We start from the raw sequence: 23,993 nt of genomic DNA on the forward strand, positions 1-23,993 counted from the left end.
GTCTCTTTCGCTCCTACTTCACAAATATGAACATGGAAAAGAAATAAATGGTGTTGGAAACTCTACTTTCTTTCTAAAGCTCGATCATCAAAGGTGTTGGCGAGATTAATATTGGGTTGTTTTTCCCTCTTCTTCTCTAGGGTTTTTTCCCCTCTTCTCCTCTTCTTGTACCAACTCAAATTTCAATTTGAACATTTTGCGCATGAACACTATTTTAGTGAGTCGAGATATTTGTGTTTCCCCTCTGGTCTTTCATTCACTCAATGCTGGTGGTTACTTTATAGAGAATGGAAAAATCGCAAGGCATGAACTCGTCATAAGAGACTGTTTTGGAAACCCAATTATTACCTGTTCTTGGTTTACTAAAAAACCAATTTGCCCGCGGAAGAATGGTGTTCTAGAAACTTATCGTTTCCCGGCATCTCATTTGCAAGATTTGTGTGCATCAATACTTTTCCCGACATCTCATTTGCAAGATTTGTGTGCAGCAATACTTTTCCCGGCATCTCAGTGTTTAATTATCCAGACTCAGAATTTCATCCCATTGCAATGTACTAACTAGAGAGTGTTAATAGTAAGAGTTTGGAATTATAACACCAAGAGATTCATCAATTATATAAATTCAAAGCATACATAGCGTACGTAAAGAAAAAACTTAGCAAGAAAATGTCAAAATAACGAAATAAGAAGCAAAATAATAAGAAACAGTACTTAAATTCGCACTTAACATAATCGTAGCTTACGTAAATTAACTAGTAAACTTCACGCAGTACCACTACCACTGTTAGCACTAGCAGCAGCTAACTGATCAGCTTTTTTTTGTTTGCAAGTACGAGGGTCGTGACCTTCATACTTGAAGTACTTGTAAGTTCTAGGTTTTTTCTTGTCTGGCACAGTTCTATACCACTCTGCAAGCACGAATTTTCTGCAACATTTGTTTTCCCCTTTTCAGGATTCCTACCTTTCGTCTGGGAGATGCGTGGATCACCCAAGATCATCTTAGCAGCGGTAGTAGCATTCGAAACATCGTCAGGTACCTCTACAGCGTTGGTGCATGCCTGATCAATAGTTATGTCTTCACCATGTTCTTTTTCAAGTTCAACATTGTCTATCTCTCTAGCCTTCTCAAATGCTTGGTTAAGAAAATCCATTGCCATCTCGTATGCTTTTTCTGATTTACCCAAAAACATGTACGCTAGCTTAGATGATCGTCGGCAACAATGACTGATCCGCATGGCTTCAATTCCAACCTTATCATCATTTATTTCCAAGCGATCAGAACCTAAAACCGCACACTTGTTAGCATTTATTGTCCACCTTTCCATTATAAAATGAGGTGGAATCTCTGTCTCGTAAAGGCGAGATACTAAAATATGATGCAAATGTCTACATGATATCCCCTTGAATTCAAAATTTTGGCAACCACATGTACCACTTTTGGTTAACGCATTAATCTTTAACGGAAATTCTTCCACTATATCTTCGTCTACTTTCCAGAATACTTTATAAGAGTGCTCATCACCATTGACCTCAATTATTTTTGATTGATACTTCAAAGACGCATTAAACTCGTCATGAACTTTGTTAAAGATAACGCGAGTAAAAACCTTAGATGCATGCCTTACCAATAAATCTTGTGAGGCAAATATACGCTTCATGTGGATAGACTTGTAGTCTTCTTCCCTTTCTCTAACATACATTCTTTCCAGTGCCTGATCACAACTTTCGACTAATTGTCGTAGAGATGTCCTAGAATTCACATAGTGATAAAAAAATGAATTAATACTTTCACTTCTCTGTGTTGTATTCATCCCGGCAAAAAAGTACTTCTATTATAAGACGAAATCCATTTTTCACGGATATCGTACAGGTCTTTAAGCCATTTGTTGGTGCAAAAATATTCATCCCAACACTCTTCGAGATATGTGTAGACGGTTTAAATCTCCATCGTTGATTTGATTCCACCAAAGATGTTGAAAAAATTATGATTGATTGTAGATTGATTTATCTCCAGCTACTGATTCAAATCTATAAAGTTGCTGATATGAATGATATTGAATGGCGGGGGTACCTGCAAAAAAACACTCCGATGCTAAAGTCAGAGAGAGTTTCTTCACAGGTGTATTGTGTGGAAAAGGATTAGAAAATATGTACCTTTTGAGTTAGGATTTAGCCTCTATTTATAGGCAGAAAGTAGGTCCATCTTTAGGGTTTTCAGAGTTATTTTAATAACTTTCCTCCTGTATAAATCCAAGAAAACAACCAGATTCATGATAAAATTTGTTATTCCTCAAACAACTATCATAATCCTTATTTATCCTTAATTATTATCTTGAATAATAATTATCCTCTCTCATAGGAATTATAATTATCTTAAATAACTATAACATCTAAACTAATCCCTTCCTCATTCTGTTAGGGTTTAGCATTTACCTTAATTATTATTTTAAATAATAGTTAAAACTAAAGATAAATATCCTCTTTATGTTAGGATTTCTATTATTATCTTAAATATTAACTATAACTACCCAAGATAATTATCTCATGGTAATATTATCCTCTTTTTGTTAGGATTTAATATAACCATAATTATCCTTGATAATTCCAAAGCCAATATTCATCTTTAAATATCCAAATTAAAACCTTTTTCTTGGGGAAAGGATAATTTGGCTTGGTGGACCGAACCATGGGTTCTACGTGTCAATCCATGGGTCTTTGGGCCTCCATAATAAGCGAAAATGGTTTCCATAATAAACCAACTAAGCTTCAATAATAAGCCAACTTGGCATCCAAAATAAGCCAGTTGTGTTTCTATAATAAACGAAATGGGCTTCAATAATAAGCCAACTGGGCATCCAAAATAAGCCAGTTGTGTTTCTATAATAAACGAAATGGGCTTCAATAATAAGCCAATTGGGCTTCCCAAATAAGCCAGTTGTGTTTCTATAATAAACAAAATGGGCTTCAATAATAAGCCAATTGGGCTTCCCAAATAAGCCAGTTGTGTTTCCATGATAAACGAAATGAGCTTCAATAATAAGTCAATATCCATACACCTTTTTAATATGGTACAAACACCATTCATGCTCTGTCAAATCAAACTCTATTAGCATGGAGTTCCATTGATTTTAAAAATCCTCAATTGTATATGTAAACCGAGTAACCGCTTTTAACTGTTCGCTTAAACTTCGATTTCTTAAAGAATACGTGACTTAGCTTCTCTCCAAATCTATTCTTAATATGACACAAAAAAAACGATGACGGGTATTAGGGAGTACCGTAGCAATCGCAATTGTTATGGCTTGATCCTGATCAGTAAGTATAGAAATTGGAGGAGTACCTCCCATTTCTTCAAGCCGCGTCTTAAACAACCATGTAAAAGTCTCTTTTGTCTTATCTCCGAGTAATGCAAATCCAAATTCGTACCTATAAAAGGAGCAAAGGGCATATTATATTTGTTGGTCCTATATGTTGTATCGAACGTTACAGCATCTGCAAAACGACTATATGCCATCCGCGAACGTGCATCAACCCAAAACAAATTTTCTGCCCTCCCTACTTCATCAACTTGTATTGCATAATAAAAACTGGGGTTCTCAATTGTTCTTTTCCTGAAGTAGTCAAGCAAGGCTTCTGCATCTCCAACATCTAATAGAGATTTCCTAACCATCCTCAAATGATTGTAAACCTCCCTAGGAGTGAATGTATTATTTTCACTATGCCCGAATAATGATGCAATCTTACCAACTGGGAGCCTATTTTTGTTAAATGCCCCAGCCAAGCTGTTAGCTTCACTTAGCATATACTTGTTTGACCTCATGAGAACTCTCTTTTTAGGAGAGACCATAACATGATTGTGTTCATCCACAAATGCATTTGTATACCATATCTTACATTTTACATCCAAAGCTATACGCATCATAGCTTTACAATTTGTTCTCATGGTTGAAGTGTTCTTTTTCCTCTTCACAACCTCCTGTTCGACTTCATCATCGTCAAAACTATTTGAATCATCATAATTAGGATCTTTACCGTAGACACCTTCACAACCACAAACAAATATAACTTTACTTATACCTCCCCTATTCGCACTGGCATATGATGATGTCTTACGTGTAGAAAATCCCTTGCTTCTCCCATATTCTTTGTAGAATAAATCAGCTATTTCAATAGAAGAAAATTCCAAACCAACTGCTGGTTTGAGATCTTTGGATGACATATCATTACAACCAGTTTCATTATTTCCAATAGTAGTTTCCATTCCTCTGTTGAGTAGACAAAGAATAGTGTAATTAGTACAATCGAAAAACAAAGAAATCAAAGTTCTGATTTTATATTTATAGGATGATAAATCATAAAACTACGTATGATAAGAGATCTGTTAACATAATCACGTTAGAATTCTCATGATTCAGTGAGTTGAAAAGAACAACATACAATAAGCTAGAAACAACTATTTCCACTATGATAATAAAACATCTAGCATTGATTTAATAAATTCCTACAAAACAATCACGTTCAGTATAGAATCCGCTAAAACCCTAGGCTAAATATTTACTGAATCAAACCCTAAAGAAGAAAAGAGAATTATTAATATCGTCATTACCTTTGACGAATGAGATTTAGAAAGGATACCGGGTGTGAATCAATTCTTCGTATTATAGATCTAGAAGAAGGATAAAAAAATATTTGTTCATATTTTTCACAGAGAGTTGGAAAGATGAACCGAAAAGCTTCTGAAGGAAAAGACGATGGAACACACGTGAATAGAAAACAAAATCACCGAAAAATATTAGAAAATAAAATAAAAAATTAGGCGGAAATTTAATCGGGTCGTTAATATCCATCAACTAGTTTGTTTAATCTATGAAATCTATGTCGTTCATGTATTGGAATCGGACAGCTGAGATACACTGTTAGATATTGTAGAAAAGGAGCCTGTCAACAGATCCGTTCTCAAGTTAAAAAACTGCTTCAAAAAAAAAGACAAAGTTAAAAAACCAACGTTTACTTGAAGTTCAACTTACAATTATATGCTTGTTAATAAAACATTAGCCATTATGTAGCAATCACCTGAATTTTGCTTGGTATTCTTCTAGATTTCTTCCGACAGTAGCCACGCTGTACAATGTAGTGCGCAGTTAATCGACACAATTCTACTTCAATTGATTTTCTTGTAATATTTTTGCATCGTGATGATTTTCTTCTGCTGCTACCTCGAACAATTGGACATGGTAGTTTCCTTCCATTCTAGTACTTCACATTTGCGATCAAATTAATAAGTTATCTAGGGTTTGTTAACCTGGTTTGATTGGGGTATACCCAGATTAGTTGGGGTATACCTAATGAGACAATCTGGTCATTTTGAAGTAAAATCAAGCCATCCCTTAACCATATATTTTCTAAATGGTTAATATACCCTTATTTAATTAACACTAAAAAAATCTGATTAGATTAATTAATTCCATTTAAATTAATCAATTGAATAGATTGAAACTTAGGAATTTAAGTTATGAAAATTTTGTTTTTGATTGAACTTTTGCGGGAAGATTTATGATGAAATTTTTTTGTTTTGAGAATATGTCTTGCAACGGAAATGAAAGCACACTACCCAGACACTTCTAAGAAGGGGATTGCAAAGCTGTTGTATGAAATCATACTAAAATCAAAGAAGAAATCAACACAATAAATAATGAAATTATGAAAAGTCGGCAAGATCGACGGATGGAGAATATGCCGACGGGTAGAAGCCGGTATGGTCCTTGGATTAAGAAAATGCCGACTATTTTACGTCGGCGTGGTCTATGAATGAAGAACATGCCGACTATCCTGGGCCAGCAATCTTATTGTCGGCATATAAATATTTGTTACACTGCCGACTATATTATAGTCGACATGTATTCTTACCCTGCTGACTGACTAATAGTCGGCACACAAATAACTTCAACACAATGCCGGCGGTTGAAAAGTCGACAAGAAAATAACTTATAACCTTATCGAGTTTAGATATCCCCAAAAGAAAACTGAATTTTGACATATGCAATTCACTTTATTTATGCAATTTTTGTTACTACATTGATTGAAACATAAAATCTAAATCCTTGTCGACGGAAAAATGAATGCACTTAACATGTGCATCAAGCCTTTGAACCCCTAGGCGACCCTAATGGACGAGTTATAGTCTCGTGAGGGTTTACATAGAGATCTACCCACAAAACCTACACCAAAACCATCAAGCTTCGTCGGAGAAATCCCATTCATCTCCGGCCTCCATGAAGTCCGGTGCATACTCCGGGATTTTGTCAATCATGAAGTGATAGCTTGCACCAAAAGCGAATGCTTCCCCTTTTCTTCCAAGTAGCGCGTTTTCACGGCTTCATGCTACAAAAATAGAACACAAACTTTCTTTGTTAGTGGTGTTTAGTAGGAAGATCAAACAACATGGATCACGTACCATAAACCACAAACATACTTACAAATTGTTCAATGGACAAGTTGAAGTGGGAAGCATTAAATATCCGAGGTTGGAGAGCTAAAAAAGAAAGTATCGCATTTTCAATGACTAAGTGCCTATCATGGACTTGTTGAAAACTTCTTCTATTAGTATTCCCAAAGTCTTGCCTAAATTTTTTGTGTACCCTAGCCCAAAAGGTAACGGCATCCACCCTTTCGGAGGACGCATGTCTTACTCTAGTTTCCGCGTACCACGCTTTGGTGATTGCCAAATCTTCATTTGAATCAAATGATGTCATTGTTGTATGTAGAGGTATTGGGAGAGTTATATGGAGTGTATAATGATATGAGCTTTGTTGAGTATATGCAAATAAGTGTGTGGTGTTTTGTAGAGAGAACTAGTGTACTTATAGGATGGTGCCCAAATTTGGAGGTTATAGTGCCCAAGTACAAGTCAATCAATGCAATTGTACTTGCAAAAATTTGAATTTTGAATTCGCCGGCGCGGTTTTTGTTTCCACAATATGCCGAGTATTACATAGTTGTCAGGGTCTATATTTGTTACCATGCCGACCTTATGATGATTTTAGGTATCAGGAGTTGGTTTTCTTCTGAATACCTGTCGGAAGGGTATTTGGTTATTAGGGTGTCGGCAACCTTAAAGTCGGAAGGGTCGTGTTTTAAAACCATGTCGACCTTATGATGATTTTAGGCATCAGGAGTTCAATTTCTTCTGAATAACTGTCGGAAAGGTATTTAGTTATTAGTGTGCCGTGTACCTTAAAGTCGGCAGGAACGTATTTTAAAACCATGCCGACCTTATGATGATTTTAGGCACCAGGAGTTCAATTTCTTCTGTGTAATCGCCGGAATGGTATTTGGTCATTAGCATGCCAGTCATTATCTTGTCGGCAAGGTCGTAATTTTGTTACCATGCCGACCTTATGACGATTTTAGGCATCAGGAGTAGGTATTTTCTGCAACACATAGCCGACAGGGTCAATAACATAATACCCCGTCGGCTGTATAGAAGTCGGCTTGGTATTGATCTGATTACCTTGCCGACCCTGGTATGCAAATAATTTCTACTGTCAGGGCCAGCAGTCTGACAGTTCACAACCTTGCCGGCCCTGGTATAGTCGGCAATGTAACTTAAAAAAATCATGCCGGCATAAGTATTCAAATTTTACATATCTAAAAAAACCATTCATTCAACAACTAGAAATCCAACACTTGTTGTCCAAAATACGAAAACATGTCCCATAAACCTTAAAAAGAAAACATTTGTTCAACCATTAACCTTAACACAACATAAATAAATAAACTAGAGACTGCATTCATTCACCACCACGACCCCGACCACGACCCCGACCCCATTTAGGAACACCACCACTACTACTACCTTCACCTCCACGACCACTACGAGCCCTCTTTTTGTCAGCATTCATCTTGGTGTGTGCTTCCTTCCTGGCTTTTTCTTCGCTCTTTACTTCAGCATCATCTTGCTTGAACAATTCATGGGAATCCTCATTGTCAATATTGCAAGAATAGTCAATGTGCTTGCTTTGCTCCTCAATCGACAAAGGCTCTCCTCTGTTTTTCGCGCAATACAAAACCTTCACAAAGGTCTTCAAATGCTCCTTTTATTTTCAATTAAACAACAAACAATTAATAGAATGATTCGATAATGTAATTTTAAAACAGTAAAGAGCAACTCTAAAATACTTACAAAGAACTAAAGACTTGTTGCCGGGTCTTTCACTGCCAGCTTCCTCTTACGAGCCAAATCTTCAGCAGTCATTTCCCTAATCACGGTAAGACAAGCCCAACCCAAGTACCACGACATGTATCTCTCATTATATTCATGACCGTTGGTCACCTCGTCCAAAAGACTCACATCGATGTTACGGACACGTCTATCATCCCAATGTTCTAGAGCTGGCGCTAGAACATAAGCGACGACAATAATTTTTTGGGACGTGCTGCAGTCCTTCCTTAACACATTAAAGAACTGCCGATCTTCATTGAAATGAGGTTCTTCTTGGACGTAACCCAACTGTCGCATTACCCGATGTGGATATACATAGAATATCCATGGATGATAATCAAGGGACCGTAGTATTATGCAACATCATCTCTCCTTTGGATCAAACCTTGATTTCTAGCATCTCGACATGGATCAAATGTTACCTCATCCGCAGTCAAATTGTCAATGGCGATTCGGAGTTTGGTAAGCTATTGCGGCATTTCCTTATCTTGACCACCTTTAAGACTGTATTTTTGCGCTCTTGGATTATCAATCGCAACATTCTCATCCACTTTGATGTAGGAGTTGCCTTTGAACAAGTTAGGGAAGTGCTCATATATCCAAACCTATGCAAACACAAAGTTTAGTAAGAATCTTATCTTACGAGAATTTTGCAAATATAAATGATTTAGATAATAAAATTACATGGAAGAAACATATATTTCTGTTAACTTGCGCAGTGAGTGCCCTAGAACCATTTGTCAACTCATTGTTCAAGAAGGAGACCACCGCAGTACCCCAAGAATACTCATACATCTTATCTAAGGATCCAATAGTTGCATATAACTGGCATCGACCAAGATTCCTGAACTGTCGGGGAAGATACATTTGCCCAGGACGTATAGCAAATAAGCTGACGCGGTAGCATTGATTCGCACCGAGTTCACCCTTCCTTCCTTATCAAATATTTTCTTGGTCTCATGTAATGTATCCCTCAACTTCCTCAGATTAAACTTCTTTCTTAGACGACCATCCTTCATCACAAGCATAGACTCCGTATCAACCTGATTCCAACGGAACAATTTTTTGGCCAATTTGTTAATCTTCTCCCAAGAAATTTTACTGTCGAACCCGTCACTAAATACATTTCCCTCAACCTCGAGGCCTAGAATTTGATGAGCATCATCGTGAGTTATCACCATCTCACCGAATGGGAATAACATTGTATCAGTCTCTCCGTAGAACCTCTCATAGAATGCCGATATGGTAACTCTATCATGCTCAATATTCGAACTCTCCACCGCAGGTCACAACCCGGAGTTCTTCACAACAAAGACGGATTGAGATTACTTACGATAGTATTATGGATCGCACATGCCCATGAGTCTTTGTATCCAAAAAGAAAATTTCCACCATATTTTGGGGTCCCCTTTGGAGGCTCACCTGGTTTCAGTTTAACCATCAAGTGACGGGGAGGCATGTGGGAATCATCTGGTTTAGTGATAACCCTCTTCGGTCTTACGATTTCAGTTGAAGTTGAAGCTTGGGTTTGTTGAACAATAGCTAAAGTTTGTTCTCAATCTCCTTCTTCTTCTTCTTCTTCGATATCCTTATCTTTATCTCCATTACCATCATCATCATCATCATCATCATCACCTCCTCCAACATTAGGCATGTCCTGATCACCATCATCATCATCATCATCGTTATCTCCTCCAGCAGCTGGAGTTCTTTCATCAACATCATCATCATCACCTCTTATACCAGATGAAATTGATTGGTCTTCATCCGGAGTCTCGTATGAATCATTGGGTTCCGACGGTGGCTCAGAATCATTCGGTACACGGATCTTGAGCGTTCCCGGCACAACGTATGCCCCTCGATGTGTTGAAGTCAAGAGTTTTTTACCAACACGAGGAGGTCTTGAAGGAGGACTAAGAGCTTTCAGAGCTTTCTTCTTTTCCTTTTGCAACCTGAACAAGAACAATTAAGAAAAAAAATTATAAGTCGGCAGGGTCGACAAATATAACCTTGTCGGCTACACAAAAGTCGGAAAGGTCTACTAAATAATGCATGTTGGCTAAAAAACAGCCGACAGGGTATTATTCACATAACCTGTCGGTTTATAACAAATATGAACACAGTAGATACAAGGATTTTCCACAAAACCAGTCGGCAAGGTCCATTACCCACACATTGCCGGCTAACAAACAACCGGCATGGTTTTATCCAAATACCATGACTTTTAAAATTCAAGGCATGAGGAGACACAAAAAACTTGAAATACAACCGGCAAGATAAAAATTTATAACCAACCCGGCTAAGAAAAAAAATGTCGCCGGCAGGGTCTTAGGTTGAATACCTTGCCGACCCTGCAAGTAGCAGTTACAGTTACTAAACAGCCGGCAAGATCTTCAACCTAATAGCATGCCGGCCAACTCTAAATATGAAAAGTTGGCAAGGTCGTGAAACAAACACCTTGTCAGCTAAATAACTGCAAATTCAAAGATTCGATTTTTCTGACCTAATTTAACATGCAAACATGAAATTGAAGTACTATAGTGAGTTTAAGTAGGCCCTTACTTTCTTAATCGCACTATTTCTTCCGTTTGAGCGACTTCAATTTCTTCTTCTTCAACCTTTTTTTTCTTCACTTTCTTTTGAACCAAACTTGCAATTCCAGGGTTATACTCATTGGGTTTTCGATTAGCGTCTTTCATACGACTAGCCCTAGGTCGTGGCGGATCCATGTTTGAAGATTAATCGAAATTTTTGAATCGACGATTACGACGAATTAATCGACAAGTTTTGATGGTGGGAGGATGGAGAGCCGATATGGTTGTGGAGGAGAAGAAGAAAAGAAGAAGGAAGATGAAATGAAAAGAATAAAACTGATTTAGGGTAATTAGAATTATATAAGGTAAGGGTACTATTGTAACTATATCCATATTTGACCTCCCGTTAGTAAGGGCACTATGTCCATATAAATCTGGGTATTCCCCAATCTCGCCAGGTTTGTTAATATGTAATTAACAATAAAAAGAAATTAGGATTAAATGGGATGTGGAAGTACGGTTAGTTCGGGAAAGGTTGACATTGAGGTAGAAACTAAACTCCAAAAGTATTTTTTTTAATAGGGGGAAAGATTATTTTAATTCCACCCAATATTGAATATAAGTCTAATATCCCAGATCAAATTCAGCTTTCTTTCGATAAAAGTGGCTTTCCCCTATTAGTTATGAAGGGGATTTTGTGTTTCCACCTCAAAAAGATGCCTATTTTGCATCACTCCCTTTTTAAACTGCTAATAGGCGAAATCCCCTTTCTTTAACCTTGCCGTCATAGCTCAGTTATTGCACGTGCAACATGCGTGGTGTCATGATTAAAAAATAAATTCTCAGTGAGACATAGATACTCATGTACACTTAATTATTTATAGCAGTTTAATTTTTCTACCTCTAATCTGACGGTTCGAAGCAAATTTCTAAAATAAACCGTAACATTATCGTCATCTTCTTCACTTCCTACTCGGATAGCAGTAAGAACACACGTTTATACCAGCACATCTTCCCCTCAAAATTAATGGATCAAAAAGGAAAAACTTCCCATCAAATTAAATTCCCACCACTGTCCTACTCCGTGAGCATCATAAACAGTATTCAAATTCACAAATTTTTATTTGCTTCCGGTGAATTGTAACTGGGATCGTTTTCTATCGCTTAGAATCGACTTGGATATGATTGTAATCATTCTTATTGTCACAAACATGAATACCCATGTCATGATTGCTTCCCAACTTTCTTATCTGTTTGATTCTAACCAAATATAGATTTGCCAAACACACTCTCAACAGAAACTAACGACAAATTAAACAAAAGATGCAGTTACTATATTAATTAGTTCCTCTAGTAAATTAAGAAAAATCAATAGATCCAACACCCATCTCATCTTCATTTATTCAAACATTTGGGAATTTTCTTTAAGGTGGAACATTATTTGTGGAGTTTGGATCTGGTTGTTTCTATGTTTCCAAAAAAAATTTATGAGCTTTTTTATTTCTTTTGATAACTGGTGATGATAATTAACTACAAACACTTCTGATTGACCGGTATAATATTTTGGGTCGCTTTCACTAGTTTTGTGTCGATGAAGATAATAACTACTAGTTTTGGTCGGGGATGCAGACGAAGATGAAGAAAAATACCGATTTGGGTTAAAGGATAGTTTTGGTTTTTAAAGCCTTATAATTTTACTAACACCACGCGTGTTGCACGTGCCCAGTTAACTGAGCTATAACGGCAAAATTAAGAGAACCTGAATTTCACCCGTTAGTGATTTAAAAGTGGATGATGCATAATAAAGTATTTTTTTTTGGGAACACAAAATTCTCTATATAAGAAAAAATAGAGCTTTTCGAGCGACATGTTTAGCCGGAGTTTCCGATTGATTCTGACCCCACCAATTTTTCTAAAAGAAATTATTTTGATGTGATTAATAAAAAAAGTGGAAAATATTTTCAAAAATTTTTTAATGGAAAATGGACTTTTTGTTGCCAAAAAAAATAATCTCGAAAAATATTATGTTGTCAAAAATACACCAAAAAATCAAACACACATTCACGATAGAAATCAAAATATTAATCAATCATGCATCGAATCAATCAATAAAAAATATATAAAAAATGTATAATGTCCAATGTCAGGTTACAGTTTTCAGAATCATTCTAATTACAACTTCATTCTATCAATTAAGACTATAAAATAAGATTACACTTCCGACGGAAGTTTAAAAAAAAATTGATCAGATTGGTTGCGGGTACTAACCTTTGAATCCAACGATGTGATCTTGCAAACAATTTATTGATCATGTGAAAAAAATAAAAGAATTGTTAGAATCTGAAACAAAAAATTGAAATTTTTTCAAGCGACGTGGTTAACCGGAGTTTCTGGTTGATTCTGGCCCCACCAATTTTTTTAAAAGAAATTATTTTGATGTGATCTAATAAAAAAAGTGGAAAATATTTTCAAAAAAGTTTTAATGGAAAATGGATTTTTTGTTGCCTAAAACAATTATTTCGAAAAATATTATGTTGCCAAAAATACACCAAAAAATCAAACACACATTCACGATAGAAATCAAAATATTAATCAATCATGCATCGAATCAATCACATAATTAATTAATAAAAAATATATAAAAAATGTATAATGTCTAATGTCCGGTTACAGTTTTCAGAATCATTCTAATTACATCTTCATTCTATCAATTAAGACTACAAAATAAGATTACACTTCCGACGAAAGTTAAAAAAAAATCATTAGATTGGTTGCGGGTACTAACCTTTGAATCCAACGATGTGATCTTGCAAACAATTTATTGATCCTGTAAAAAAAATAAAAGAATTGTTAGAATCTGAAACAAAAAATTGAAACTAGAATTGGAAATTTTTGTACGGGTTAACATAAAAAATCAATCCAAATATTAAACGGGTTAACACAAAAATTCAATCAAAATAATAGAACTAATTTTCATATAACTTTTCTTAATTTTGTTTATACCATAATTAAAAATAAAATAAGTCTAAAATAAGAAATTAAATGAAGCCAATTTTCTAATTCTATTATGTCTTGATATGCAATATATTTTTTATACAAAAATATTTTGCACTCACTAATTACGGTGATGTGAGAATAATGTAGCTATCCAAAAGTACAAAATTTGTAGTAACCTTTAGGGTGTTATTTCCTAAATTAGGGATTTTTCTCCTAAACCAAGATTATTTTTTTCTGGAATTCTATGATGGATGCTCTCTATATAAAGCACTCCAGAAAAATATGGTCCCGTCGTCTACGTGTTTTTTTTGTGTTTTTTTTTCTAGGGTTTTACTTTTTATTTCTCAGTATTTTTTCTTAGCAATATATCGATTGATGGTAATTTTTGTTTGATCTGCTGCAGATGCTGGTGTACTCTTCTTACTGTATTGACGATGGATCAATACATGCGATGAGGTCGTCTATTCACAACGTGATAGTTTTACTATTTTGTTCTATTGTATTTGTATATTCTAATTGTAATTTTTTTTTATATGGATTTGCTTCTGCTAGAAGCATCTCATATCTTTTATTTCAATGGCAGTTGATCAACAGTTGAATATTATGCATTTACTTGCACTAGAGCAAAGTTAACCATCCTAATCCAACTTTTTCTTTTCTTTTCAAAGTGTATCTTATGAAAGGTGTCCCAATTAATACATTCACGTTGTATATGTTAATTAGCAAGATTTTTTTTCCATTTACGTTGTTTGTTTTGTAGTTTTCCTCGATCATATTGTTCTAGCTGTTTTAGCCGCGCAATACTAAGGTATAAACTAATTCTTGAAAATATTTTTGTGCCAAACACCATATTTATTTTTATTTTCCAGGTCTAAATGATGCATGAAGCACTTATTTTTGTTTACTAATTAGATTGCCGCTGGTTCGACTGTTGCTAAATCAGAAAATAAAGGTTTCTTCGATCTCAAAACTGATCATATGTATATTGATATTGTTCTTTGTTTATTTTTTATTTTCATGTAATTTTGGGTTTGTTGATTCACTATATAAAGCATCCGAGCAAGGGGACCGAACCTCATCGTACTTGGTTTTTACTTCTAGGGGGTTTTGTTGTTTTTCCTTTTTTTTCTTGAGATTTAGGGTTTTGATGTCTAATCCATTTTTTGTTATTTGTTTTACATGTAATTAAAAGGGTAATCAGTTGGTAATGGGAGCTCATGAGTACGAATAGCAGAAGTTTGATGTTTCTGTTTTGTTTTCTACGGTATTCTTCGGTTTTAATTCTCATATTTCACTATCATTCTGGGATCTACAAAATCAAATCCAAAGCCGTTATATTTTTTCTCTGGTTCGAGTTATGACCTAGGTAAATATTAAAGCTCAAGATTTTTGTTGATTTTCTAATATGGTCGGCTGTGTATTTTCTTTTCATTGGAACTGCAGGCATAAACAAATAAATCGGGTTGATTGCCGCTAGATTTTTTTTCCTTTATCAAATGTCCTTGCATGGTTTGTGGTTTGTGCGACAAGAACACGCCCAAGATCTCTCCTTGACTTTGCCTGCAAATGATCTTAATTAAGGGTAAACTGAAGGAATCAGAACAGGGAATCTGTGAGTTTTCCTATTAATGGCTCAAGCCAAGTGATCTACAACACAGCTGCGAATATGTTTCTTAGCAAACAAAAAACATGGAGTTTCGGTTTGAAGAAGGTAACTACCATCAACACATATTTGATTTCTATTGGTCCTGTTTTTTTTTTTTTTTTTAGTTTTCTTTTGCGATAATTGAGTGGCACATTGTACGTTATTTCTGCGCTATGGACTACGGTGTCTCATAGGGTGGGGATGCAGGGTTAAATGTAGCAAGAATCACTGATCAGCAGCACAAGGATTTTTCTATGATCCATTCAACACAAGTTATCATCATATTAATTTGGTAGCATGAATCGGAGTCAAATCACTTTGTCAAGCTTTGTGCTTCTTTGAGCATGATTGTAACTTTTCTTGAATTAATTGTTGGTATTAATTTGTTTATTTCAAGGTAATTACTTTGTTTATTTCAAGTTATTTGGATTTATAAGAATATTTTATTAATTGGATTTATAGGAAAGCAGAGATTGTGTGTATCAGAATTTTGCTTAACTCTTGCAATTTGATCGGAAAGATTTCTCTGATTCCTATTTTTCGAACAAACAGGGACACCAAATATGGTTCTCAAGGAATATGGTGTAAGTTTTGAGTGATGGCCTTTACCAAATATGGCCACCAAATGTGTTGTAAGATATTTTTTGTATCAAAATATTTTGCAACCACTTATTACTTTAAATATGAGAATAAAGTAGATATCCATAATTGCAAAAATCCCCTACCTTTTAAAGTGTTGTTTCTTAAAAAATAAATCTCGTATTGTAACCAACAATATTTCCAATATTATTCCAATAGATGCGGATTCCCTTATTTTTGGTAAATACAACATTATTTCCAAAGAATTCGGTATAATTTTCTTATTTTCTATTACAAAATATTCTTCTGCTCAACCTCAATCTATAAAACATGATACCAAAACCCAAATATCATCGGCGCCGCTGCTCTCTTCTAGGTATTTTTTTCCTCTAGGGCTTTGTTTTCTACATTACTGCGTGCATACATAATTTTTTTGTTTGATCCGTGGATTTTTTTCTTTAGATCATCCAAGAAGTGAACGAAACCAACTCTCTTCCTCTCATTCGAGAACAACTCGATAATCATTTATAACGGTTTGAATATTTCATTCAAGGGAAAAGCTTTTAGGGTTTTATTATGTGACAACTATTTTTTTTTGGTCTGCAGGTCTTATAAATGCTTAAACTAATGTTTTTGTTTGATCCTTGATTGTCGTTAATTTTGCAGAGCAAGTGATCGATGCTCCTTCCCTCTTTTGAACAACTCAGGTGATTTTTTTATCTTGCTTAAAAATCTTTATTCAAGCTATTTTTTTAGAGTTTCGCTTATAGAATTATAATATAAAATATTAAAATCTTTACGAATTAGTAAAAAAATGATACTCCTTCCAAAAATAATAAAAATCTTGATATTTTGAGGTCGCTGAGGAATTTTAATTTCAAGAGTAATCTTTTTGATGCTCAGGTCTCTATAAAAGGCGTTAGTCAAAGTAAACCCATTATTATGGGTTTGTTCTGCTTTTTAGTTTATTTTTCAATATTTTTCAATTTAAGTTCCGTTGTCGTGTTGTTTGTTATTTTGCAGGTATCTAAAAAATCCTTATTAAATATATAGTCGATTGCTTATTCCATTTATTCCTCTATTTTTCTTCTCTATTCGACTATTTCTCATCTCTTTGGTCTTTTTTTTTCTCCCATGCCAAATTCCTTCGACTGATTATTATTGATTTTTATTGTATTTATTATTTGTTGTGATTATTTCGCAGGTGCGATTTTGGCAGGAGAAGAAAAATGAAAAATAACTAAATAACAATTCTCAATAGGTGTCTGCACATATGAATACATTCTTGTACGCACATAGATTAATAAAAATAATTCAAGAAAGGATTCTGGTTATTAAAGATAACCCCTAATATTCCACACACATGTATTGGTCTATGACCCATTCCAAATCATCCCTCCCCCTTCGAATAATAACTTGGAATTAATTTACATCATATATGCGTTTTCTATGTGGACCATTTTTTGGGCCGAACTTCCAAACACTGACCAACTCAGTAGAGAAGGTTTTAACCATCCTTTTTTTTAAGCCCGAACCTTGAAACCATCCAAAATATATGTAAGTAATAAGTAATAATGTCTTTTCCAAGAAAAGAACAATCATATATGTAGTATGTTGACGTAGTTTACATTAATTTAGATTAGGTACTATTCCTCTTAAAGAAAAGGGTAAAACTGGATTTGTTTAAATAAATATTATATCTTCTCTGAAGCATAAATAAATAGTATATATCCGAGAGTGAAGTTACCTGATTAGGAATATTAAGTTGCCTGAAAAATATTTGCACAGTAGAAATAAAATAAATATATGAAAATATTTATATATAAAAATATAAATAAGTATTCCATGTATAAAAATAAACCATATATTGAAAAATCAAATATAAAGAGGAAATAATTGATACCCTGCGGAATGTATGGGAAAAAAAAGAAACGACTGTTAGGAACGCGAACATCTATGTACAAATTATGCATCTTTGTTAGAGCTTCTCCAATGATGGTTGTGTGTGTTTCCCAGATGGCAACACAAACAAGACATCCTCATTCCAATTTTCCCCTTAAGTTTAGGGAGGAAAAGTAGTTCATCTCCAATGGTGTTGTTTGTGATGCTTTATGAATTAAATGTAAATTTCATTTTTAGTAATTTTTAAATTTTATTAGAGTTAAAAATAGTTATTTAATATATTAAAATTAATTTAGGTAAGCAAAGCTTACTGGGATAGCTTGACATTGTCAAGGTGAATGTCTAAAACTTGACATTTACCTTGACAATGTCTAATAAAAATGAAGCCACATCATCTTCACATTGATTTAAGAAGTTGGGGTTGGAGAAGAATTTTAGGAAAAATGAATGTTCATCCTATGTGGACTTAGACATTTATCTTCACATATGTTTCATTGGAGAAGCTCTTACTGAAAACTATACGGAAGCGACATAGTTGTGTCTAAGAGAATTTCTAAATAAGGTTGATAATACGTATATGTTGCATCATGAACTACGATTGAAACTGGATTGCAGATAATTCTCTTGATTAAGCTAGCCAGTAGACAAGGCATTATTAAGGGCACAAGGTTAATTATAACACAACTAGGAAACTAGGAAAACATAAAACTAACGTACAAATGACAATTGTAGTTGCTATCGGTATAAAGTAGTAATAAGAAGGAATGTGCGGAAATAAGGGATACAATACCACTTACCAGATGTCAATTTCCGATAAAAAATTTCTTTGCAATGCACATGGACAGTGTTGGGCACAATGCTTACGCAATACCGGATTCTACTTTGGATCAGAAGCTTTCGATGGGAATAAAAGTCCAACATATATTAGCATTTTAAATGCATATTATGGACCTTAAAAATATAAAATTAATGTCATCAAGAAAAACGATTTCCCTGATGGATATACCAAAACATTCCTGAAAATTTCAGATTTATAGACTGGGTTATTCTTCATGCACTGACTTATTTATAGAGAAGAGAGGTGGAATCACGCAGAAGCTATTATCATGCTAACAATTATGGTCTTTGATTGTCAAATTAAATTGAGTTTTAAAGCCACGGGTGAACAACGGGTAGAATATGTGGATTTGGTGCAACGTGTTAGATGCCCAATCACGTCTGATCCATCACCGACGGGTTTAACATGCACGAGAGAGTGGGTGGATGGTTGGATCGGGTGTACCTACATGGAATGTTAGGATATAACATTTTGATAGTTTATATATTAACCAAACATCTTTACGGGATTCAACATTGGTCCACTGACCCATAATTCATGGAAACATATCTAAAATTCAAGATTAAGGTAAAAGATATAGAGTGCTATAACCTTAAAGCAATGCTCACGGAGTTGCAAATAAGATTTAGAAATAAGGTAACCCTTCAAATTGTAAGCAATGGGTAAGTCGTAGAAAAGAGACAACCCGGAAGACTAAAACATCTTGGTAGCCAGATGAAAAGAAAGTAAAAGTGGTTTCCATTAGTAGCGGCCACCAAAATGTAAGCCTCCTAAACCAACCTGAATATTATTTTCTTGCACACCAAATCAACTGTTACATTATTGATTTTTTATTTATTCCATAAGCAGGAAGCTGACCCGTGCATCGCACGGGAGACAAACTAGTTCTCTATATAAAAATAGAGTTTTTTCGAGCGACGTGGTTAATCGGAGCTTCTGGTTGATTCTGGCCCCGCCATAAAAAAAAATTGGGCAATTTTATAAATTTTTGGACAAAATAATCTAAAAAAATATCTTTTACCCCATAATATTAGAAAAAAATCTCAATAAAACACACAAACAAATAATTAAAAATAAATAATGTTTATGATATTCATCACGATTGATTAAAATGTGCACCATGACATTAATCTAAGAATTAAATCGTCCATTCAAAGAAAAATGTCCAACGTGCAATTACACTTCTTAAAATTAAACCAGCCCTCATTACAGCTTCAAGCTGCTAATAATTAAACTAATTTCAATTACAATTAAGATTGAGATAAAAATAAAAAAATTATTTATCAGATTTAGATGATTAGTAACTGTTGAAAATCGAATTGTACTTCCTCTTTCCTCCGGAAAAACTGATAAATCCTATCAAATGATCAAAATATAAAATTATTAAAAGAAAAAAAAAATCAATTCTAAGAAGAAGAAAAAAAATCGTGATTAGAACCAAAATAAAAAACTCAATTTTGTTTCAATGCAGTTTTTCATAGTAAGATTATTCATTACAATAAAAATAAAATAAATTCTATTCTTAGACGAAGAATAAATGCTCAATATTTTTTGGGCAAAAATGTTCCCACAAATAAATTAGATAAATAAAAATTGGTTAAATAAAAAACTATCCGTGAGTAGTAAAACTTTAATTTGAACCAAAAATAAAACAATTTCCGAAAATGAATCAATAGATAAACCAAAATTATATATTTTGAGATTTTTTTTGATAAATATATAACTCAATTTCAAAAGATTTAATATGCGAACAAAAATTAAGGAAGGAAAAATGTTCACAATTTTTTTCTTAGAGAATATATAAGACATAAATTCCAAAAGTAGTAATCTCTTCCTGTATAAAAACGCTTGAGCAAAAGTCAAGCCTCATTCTTTTGGTGTGATTTTTTTTTCCGTTTTTTTGGTTAATGGATGTTTACGATCGATTATTAGTCTGATATGTTGTTGCCATTTATTTTGCAGGATATAATGGAAGTGTGTGCAGGCGACTGGCGATGCTTCTCCCTTTTCAAAACTGGTCGGGTGATTTTTATTTTCTTGCTTATAATTGTTTATTCAAGTAGTATAATTATGAGTTTATTCTATGACAAAAAACGCCCATAGTTTCTATGTTCCATAATCTTTTCTTTTGTTTCTGTTGGGTTGATTGATGAATATGAGAGATTGTGTCTCTTTTATCGGTGGTTATCCCCATTGAATCAGGTAAGTGATTTAGTTTATCTTTTTGTTATTTGAGAATTTTCAAATAAAAATTAGTGGTTATTTACTTTTTGAGCCCTGAATTTTTCGATTAGGATGGTAGAGAAGCTTCGTTTGTGGCAGAGATAGTAGAAGTAGAAGAGAATTCATCTCAACAAGTGTAAAATGTGACCATTCCCCTCTTCTGACAGTAAAAAAACTGTTGCTTTTACCATGTATGTTTACCTGACGAGTTTTTTCTAAAACGCGTAAATATGATTGTTGGCGGTTGTCAAAGATGTGACATAATTTTTAGGTTTGTTTTATGGTTTTTTGTTTATTTGATATTAACCCCAGCAAGTAGGACCCATGATACAGTGGGGCTTTTTTCAAACTATAAAGTCTTAACAGACAGAGCAAATGAACTTCTTTCAGTCTGGTTTGAATTCTAAAGAAATGGATCACAACATATATTGTACTAACCTGTAGATCAAAATCGAATGGTGTTTCTCTTTTGCAAAGAAACTGTCAAATAATCAAAAATATATACAAAATCATTAGCATAAAGGCGTATATTATTTGAAACAAAATACAGTAGTATTTAATGGAACAAGCTAACAAAAAAAATAATAAACTCTTTTCTTATTTTTTTCCAAGCAAAAACAATATATTAGATGGATTTTCATAGTCTTTCCATAGAAAAACAAATAAGAAAATAAAACTGTTGCATATAAAACTGTTGCGGAAACTATCATGACTATCTAAAGCGTAGTCATACAAAATTATAAAAATTACATACCTTTATTTTGGGCCAAGACCTCTTTTTTTACGCTGCTTTTTCTTCTACAATGTTATCTGTTTTGCAGTGGTTGTTGTTGATGGTACCTCTCCTCGGTGTTGTTTGTGTTGCAGTTGTGGATGGTACCCCTACTTGATATATGGGTGAGTTAATAGCTGGTTTTCTTTGTTTTTACCCTAAAATCCACTTTTCAGGTGGTGTAGGAACCCTTAAATCAAAATACATGGCGCGGTATGTTATCTGTTTTGCTTGCAGTTGTTGTTGTTGATGGTGCCTCTCCTCGGTGTTGTTTGTGTTGCAGTTGTTGATGGTACCCTCCTTGATATATGGGTGAGTTAATAGATGGTTTTCTTTGTTCTTACCCTTAAATCCACTTTTACAGGTGGTGTAGGAACTGTCAAATCAAAATTCAAGGGCGCGGTATGTTGTCTGTTTTGCAGTTGTTGTTGTTCATGGTACCTCTCCTCAGTGTTGTTTGTGTTGCAGTCGTTGATGGTACCTCTCCTTGATATACGGGTGAGTTAATAGATGGTTTTCTTTGTTTTTACCCTTAAATCCACTTTTACAGGTGGTGTATGAACTATTAAATCAAAATATAAGGGCGCTGTATGGTTAACCTTTTGTTTTGTAGAATTTTTTACCCTCTCATTCTACTTTTATTGTTGGTGTGTATAAGTCAGAAAATGTAAGATCCCAGATTCCGGGTTTATGGATGAGTTCATTAATTTTATCTTTCTTTTTTCTACATTGTTTTGTTTGTTTTATGACCTTCATTGAGTTCATCCGTTTTCCAGGTTTTGTTTTTTGGAGTGTGACTTGCATAGTTGGAAGTTATAGGGATTTTTATAATAACGTCACATGGAATTCTGATAAATACATTCTGAAAAATTCAGGATGGTGTTATCTCACTCAAGAGATGACCCAGGTAAATACTACAACTTAAGCTTGAAGTTGTAGATTAGTGTGCTTTTTTTGTTTTATGATGCAGAGAGTCAGATGACTGATTGTTTCCGTATGTTCCACCTACAAGCATACGTGCAATATTAATATCAGCTTTCTTTTTCTTTTATTACGAGATGCAAGATTAGGTTATGTATACAAATATCGGCCTACATCGAACCAAGTGAACGGTCTTACGTGTAACCAAATTGTACACTTTGGTATGTAGTTTGGATTTTCTAATTAATATGAACACTTTGATAGTTTTGTGTTTACTACGTTACCTTGACTATGTAGGATGAAGATGAACTTATTGCAAGACTATGTGGAGTCAAAATTCATAATAATCCATATTAGTGTTTTGTGTTTCCTGAAAAGGAAAATAGCAGGATGTTGGATCGGGATCGGGTAACAAAGACATTTGACAAACTTTGGACCCATTGGATTGACCACTAAAGTTCAGTCTGTGGTGATGCACCACGAAGCTCTTCAAGAACCTCTTCCATGAGACGATTTTGGGTTCAATGTTAAGAATGTTGCAGTGGGTGATCATGGACCTGGTGATCACGGACCGAGGTAATTGATTGGATTTCCTTAATTTCTGTGAGTTTTTGGTTCTTTTCGATTAGACCAAGGTGTAAGCCGCTCAATTATGAATGGAAGTCGCACATTGCATTATTTAATGCATAGAGCGGTCTGTGCAACACTTTTGATTTATGTCATTATGTTTTAATTTTGCAGCGGAGCGTTAATTTTTCTTAAATGAATAAAGTTAGTTACTGCAAATCCTGACTTATACTACTAAATTCTTTCATATTCTTATTGCAGATTGATTCATTACATTTTTGTATTTCCTATAATGTAGTTAATTTTTCCCCCTTTATGTTTACATTGGATTTCATGGTCTACACTTAGGTTTGTATTTGTTAACTGGTTGATGGTAAGGATGTTTTTGCCGCGAAGCAGAGATGAAAATTTGCAAAAAAAACATGTTTTATAGACAGGACCATGGTGAGTATATTTATTATATTTGGTTTTTCTAATATTTTCAGTTTGAACTATGACGTATGTTCCCTTCTATTAATCTTAGTACAGCTTGCAGTGGCTCTCTGCAATGCACTCTTTAGTGATGCTGCGGTTGAGTAAGGGCTCCCTAAAGCATTAATTTGTAGGCCATATAGTGTTAGGCCATATAGTTTCCTTTGTCATATTTTTTCGTAACATTTCAATTAGAGAAGTAGCTTCGGTGATTTATTAAAATTCACTTCATTGTTTTGTTCAGGGACTGTTGAATAGATGTCATGGCTTGCTGGTGGTGTCATAAACCATCATGATGGTTTCTTCTTTCAAAAATTCCAACA

At 34.3% G+C, this 23,993-nt stretch overlaps 1 protein-coding gene across 1 annotated transcript; it reads right to left on the reverse strand.

Annotated features, from left to right (window-relative positions):
* Nucleotides 1-762: 762 nt before the first annotated feature.
* Nucleotides 763-4,261, reverse strand: LOC113272504 (protein FAR1-RELATED SEQUENCE 5-like). Its single transcript, XM_026522329.1, has 4 exons — nucleotides 3,341-4,261; nucleotides 2,019-2,071; nucleotides 962-1,749; nucleotides 763-908 (listed from the first exon to the last, which is right to left on the reverse strand). Exons 1-4 carry the CDS (start codon nucleotides 4,259-4,261, stop codon nucleotides 763-765), a joined length of 1,908 nt encoding a protein of 635 aa, XP_026378114.1.
* Nucleotides 4,262-23,993: the final 19,732 nt, after the last annotated feature.

Source organism: Papaver somniferum, chromosome 4 (assembly GCF_003573695.1).
Source record: "Papaver somniferum cultivar HN1 chromosome 4, ASM357369v1, whole genome shotgun sequence".
Taxonomy (NCBI): domain Eukaryota; kingdom Viridiplantae; phylum Streptophyta; class Magnoliopsida; order Ranunculales; family Papaveraceae; genus Papaver; species Papaver somniferum.

What these genes read in the sequence shown, in the direction of transcription:
- LOC113272504 (XM_026522329.1), bottom strand. Translation starts at nt 4,261, where the DNA reads ATGGAAACTACTATTGGAAATAATGAAACTGGTTGTAATGATATGTCA. An exon ending in AACTTTATAGATTTGAATCA is followed by an intron (nt 1,750 to 2,018) that starts GTAGCTGGAGAT and finishes TGTGAATTCTAG; the next exon opens with GACATCTCTACGACAATTAG. An exon ending in ACGCATCTCCCAGACGAAAG is followed by an intron (nt 909 to 961) that starts GTAGGAATCCTG and finishes TCGTGCTTGCAG; the next exon opens with AGTGGTATAGAACTGTGCCA.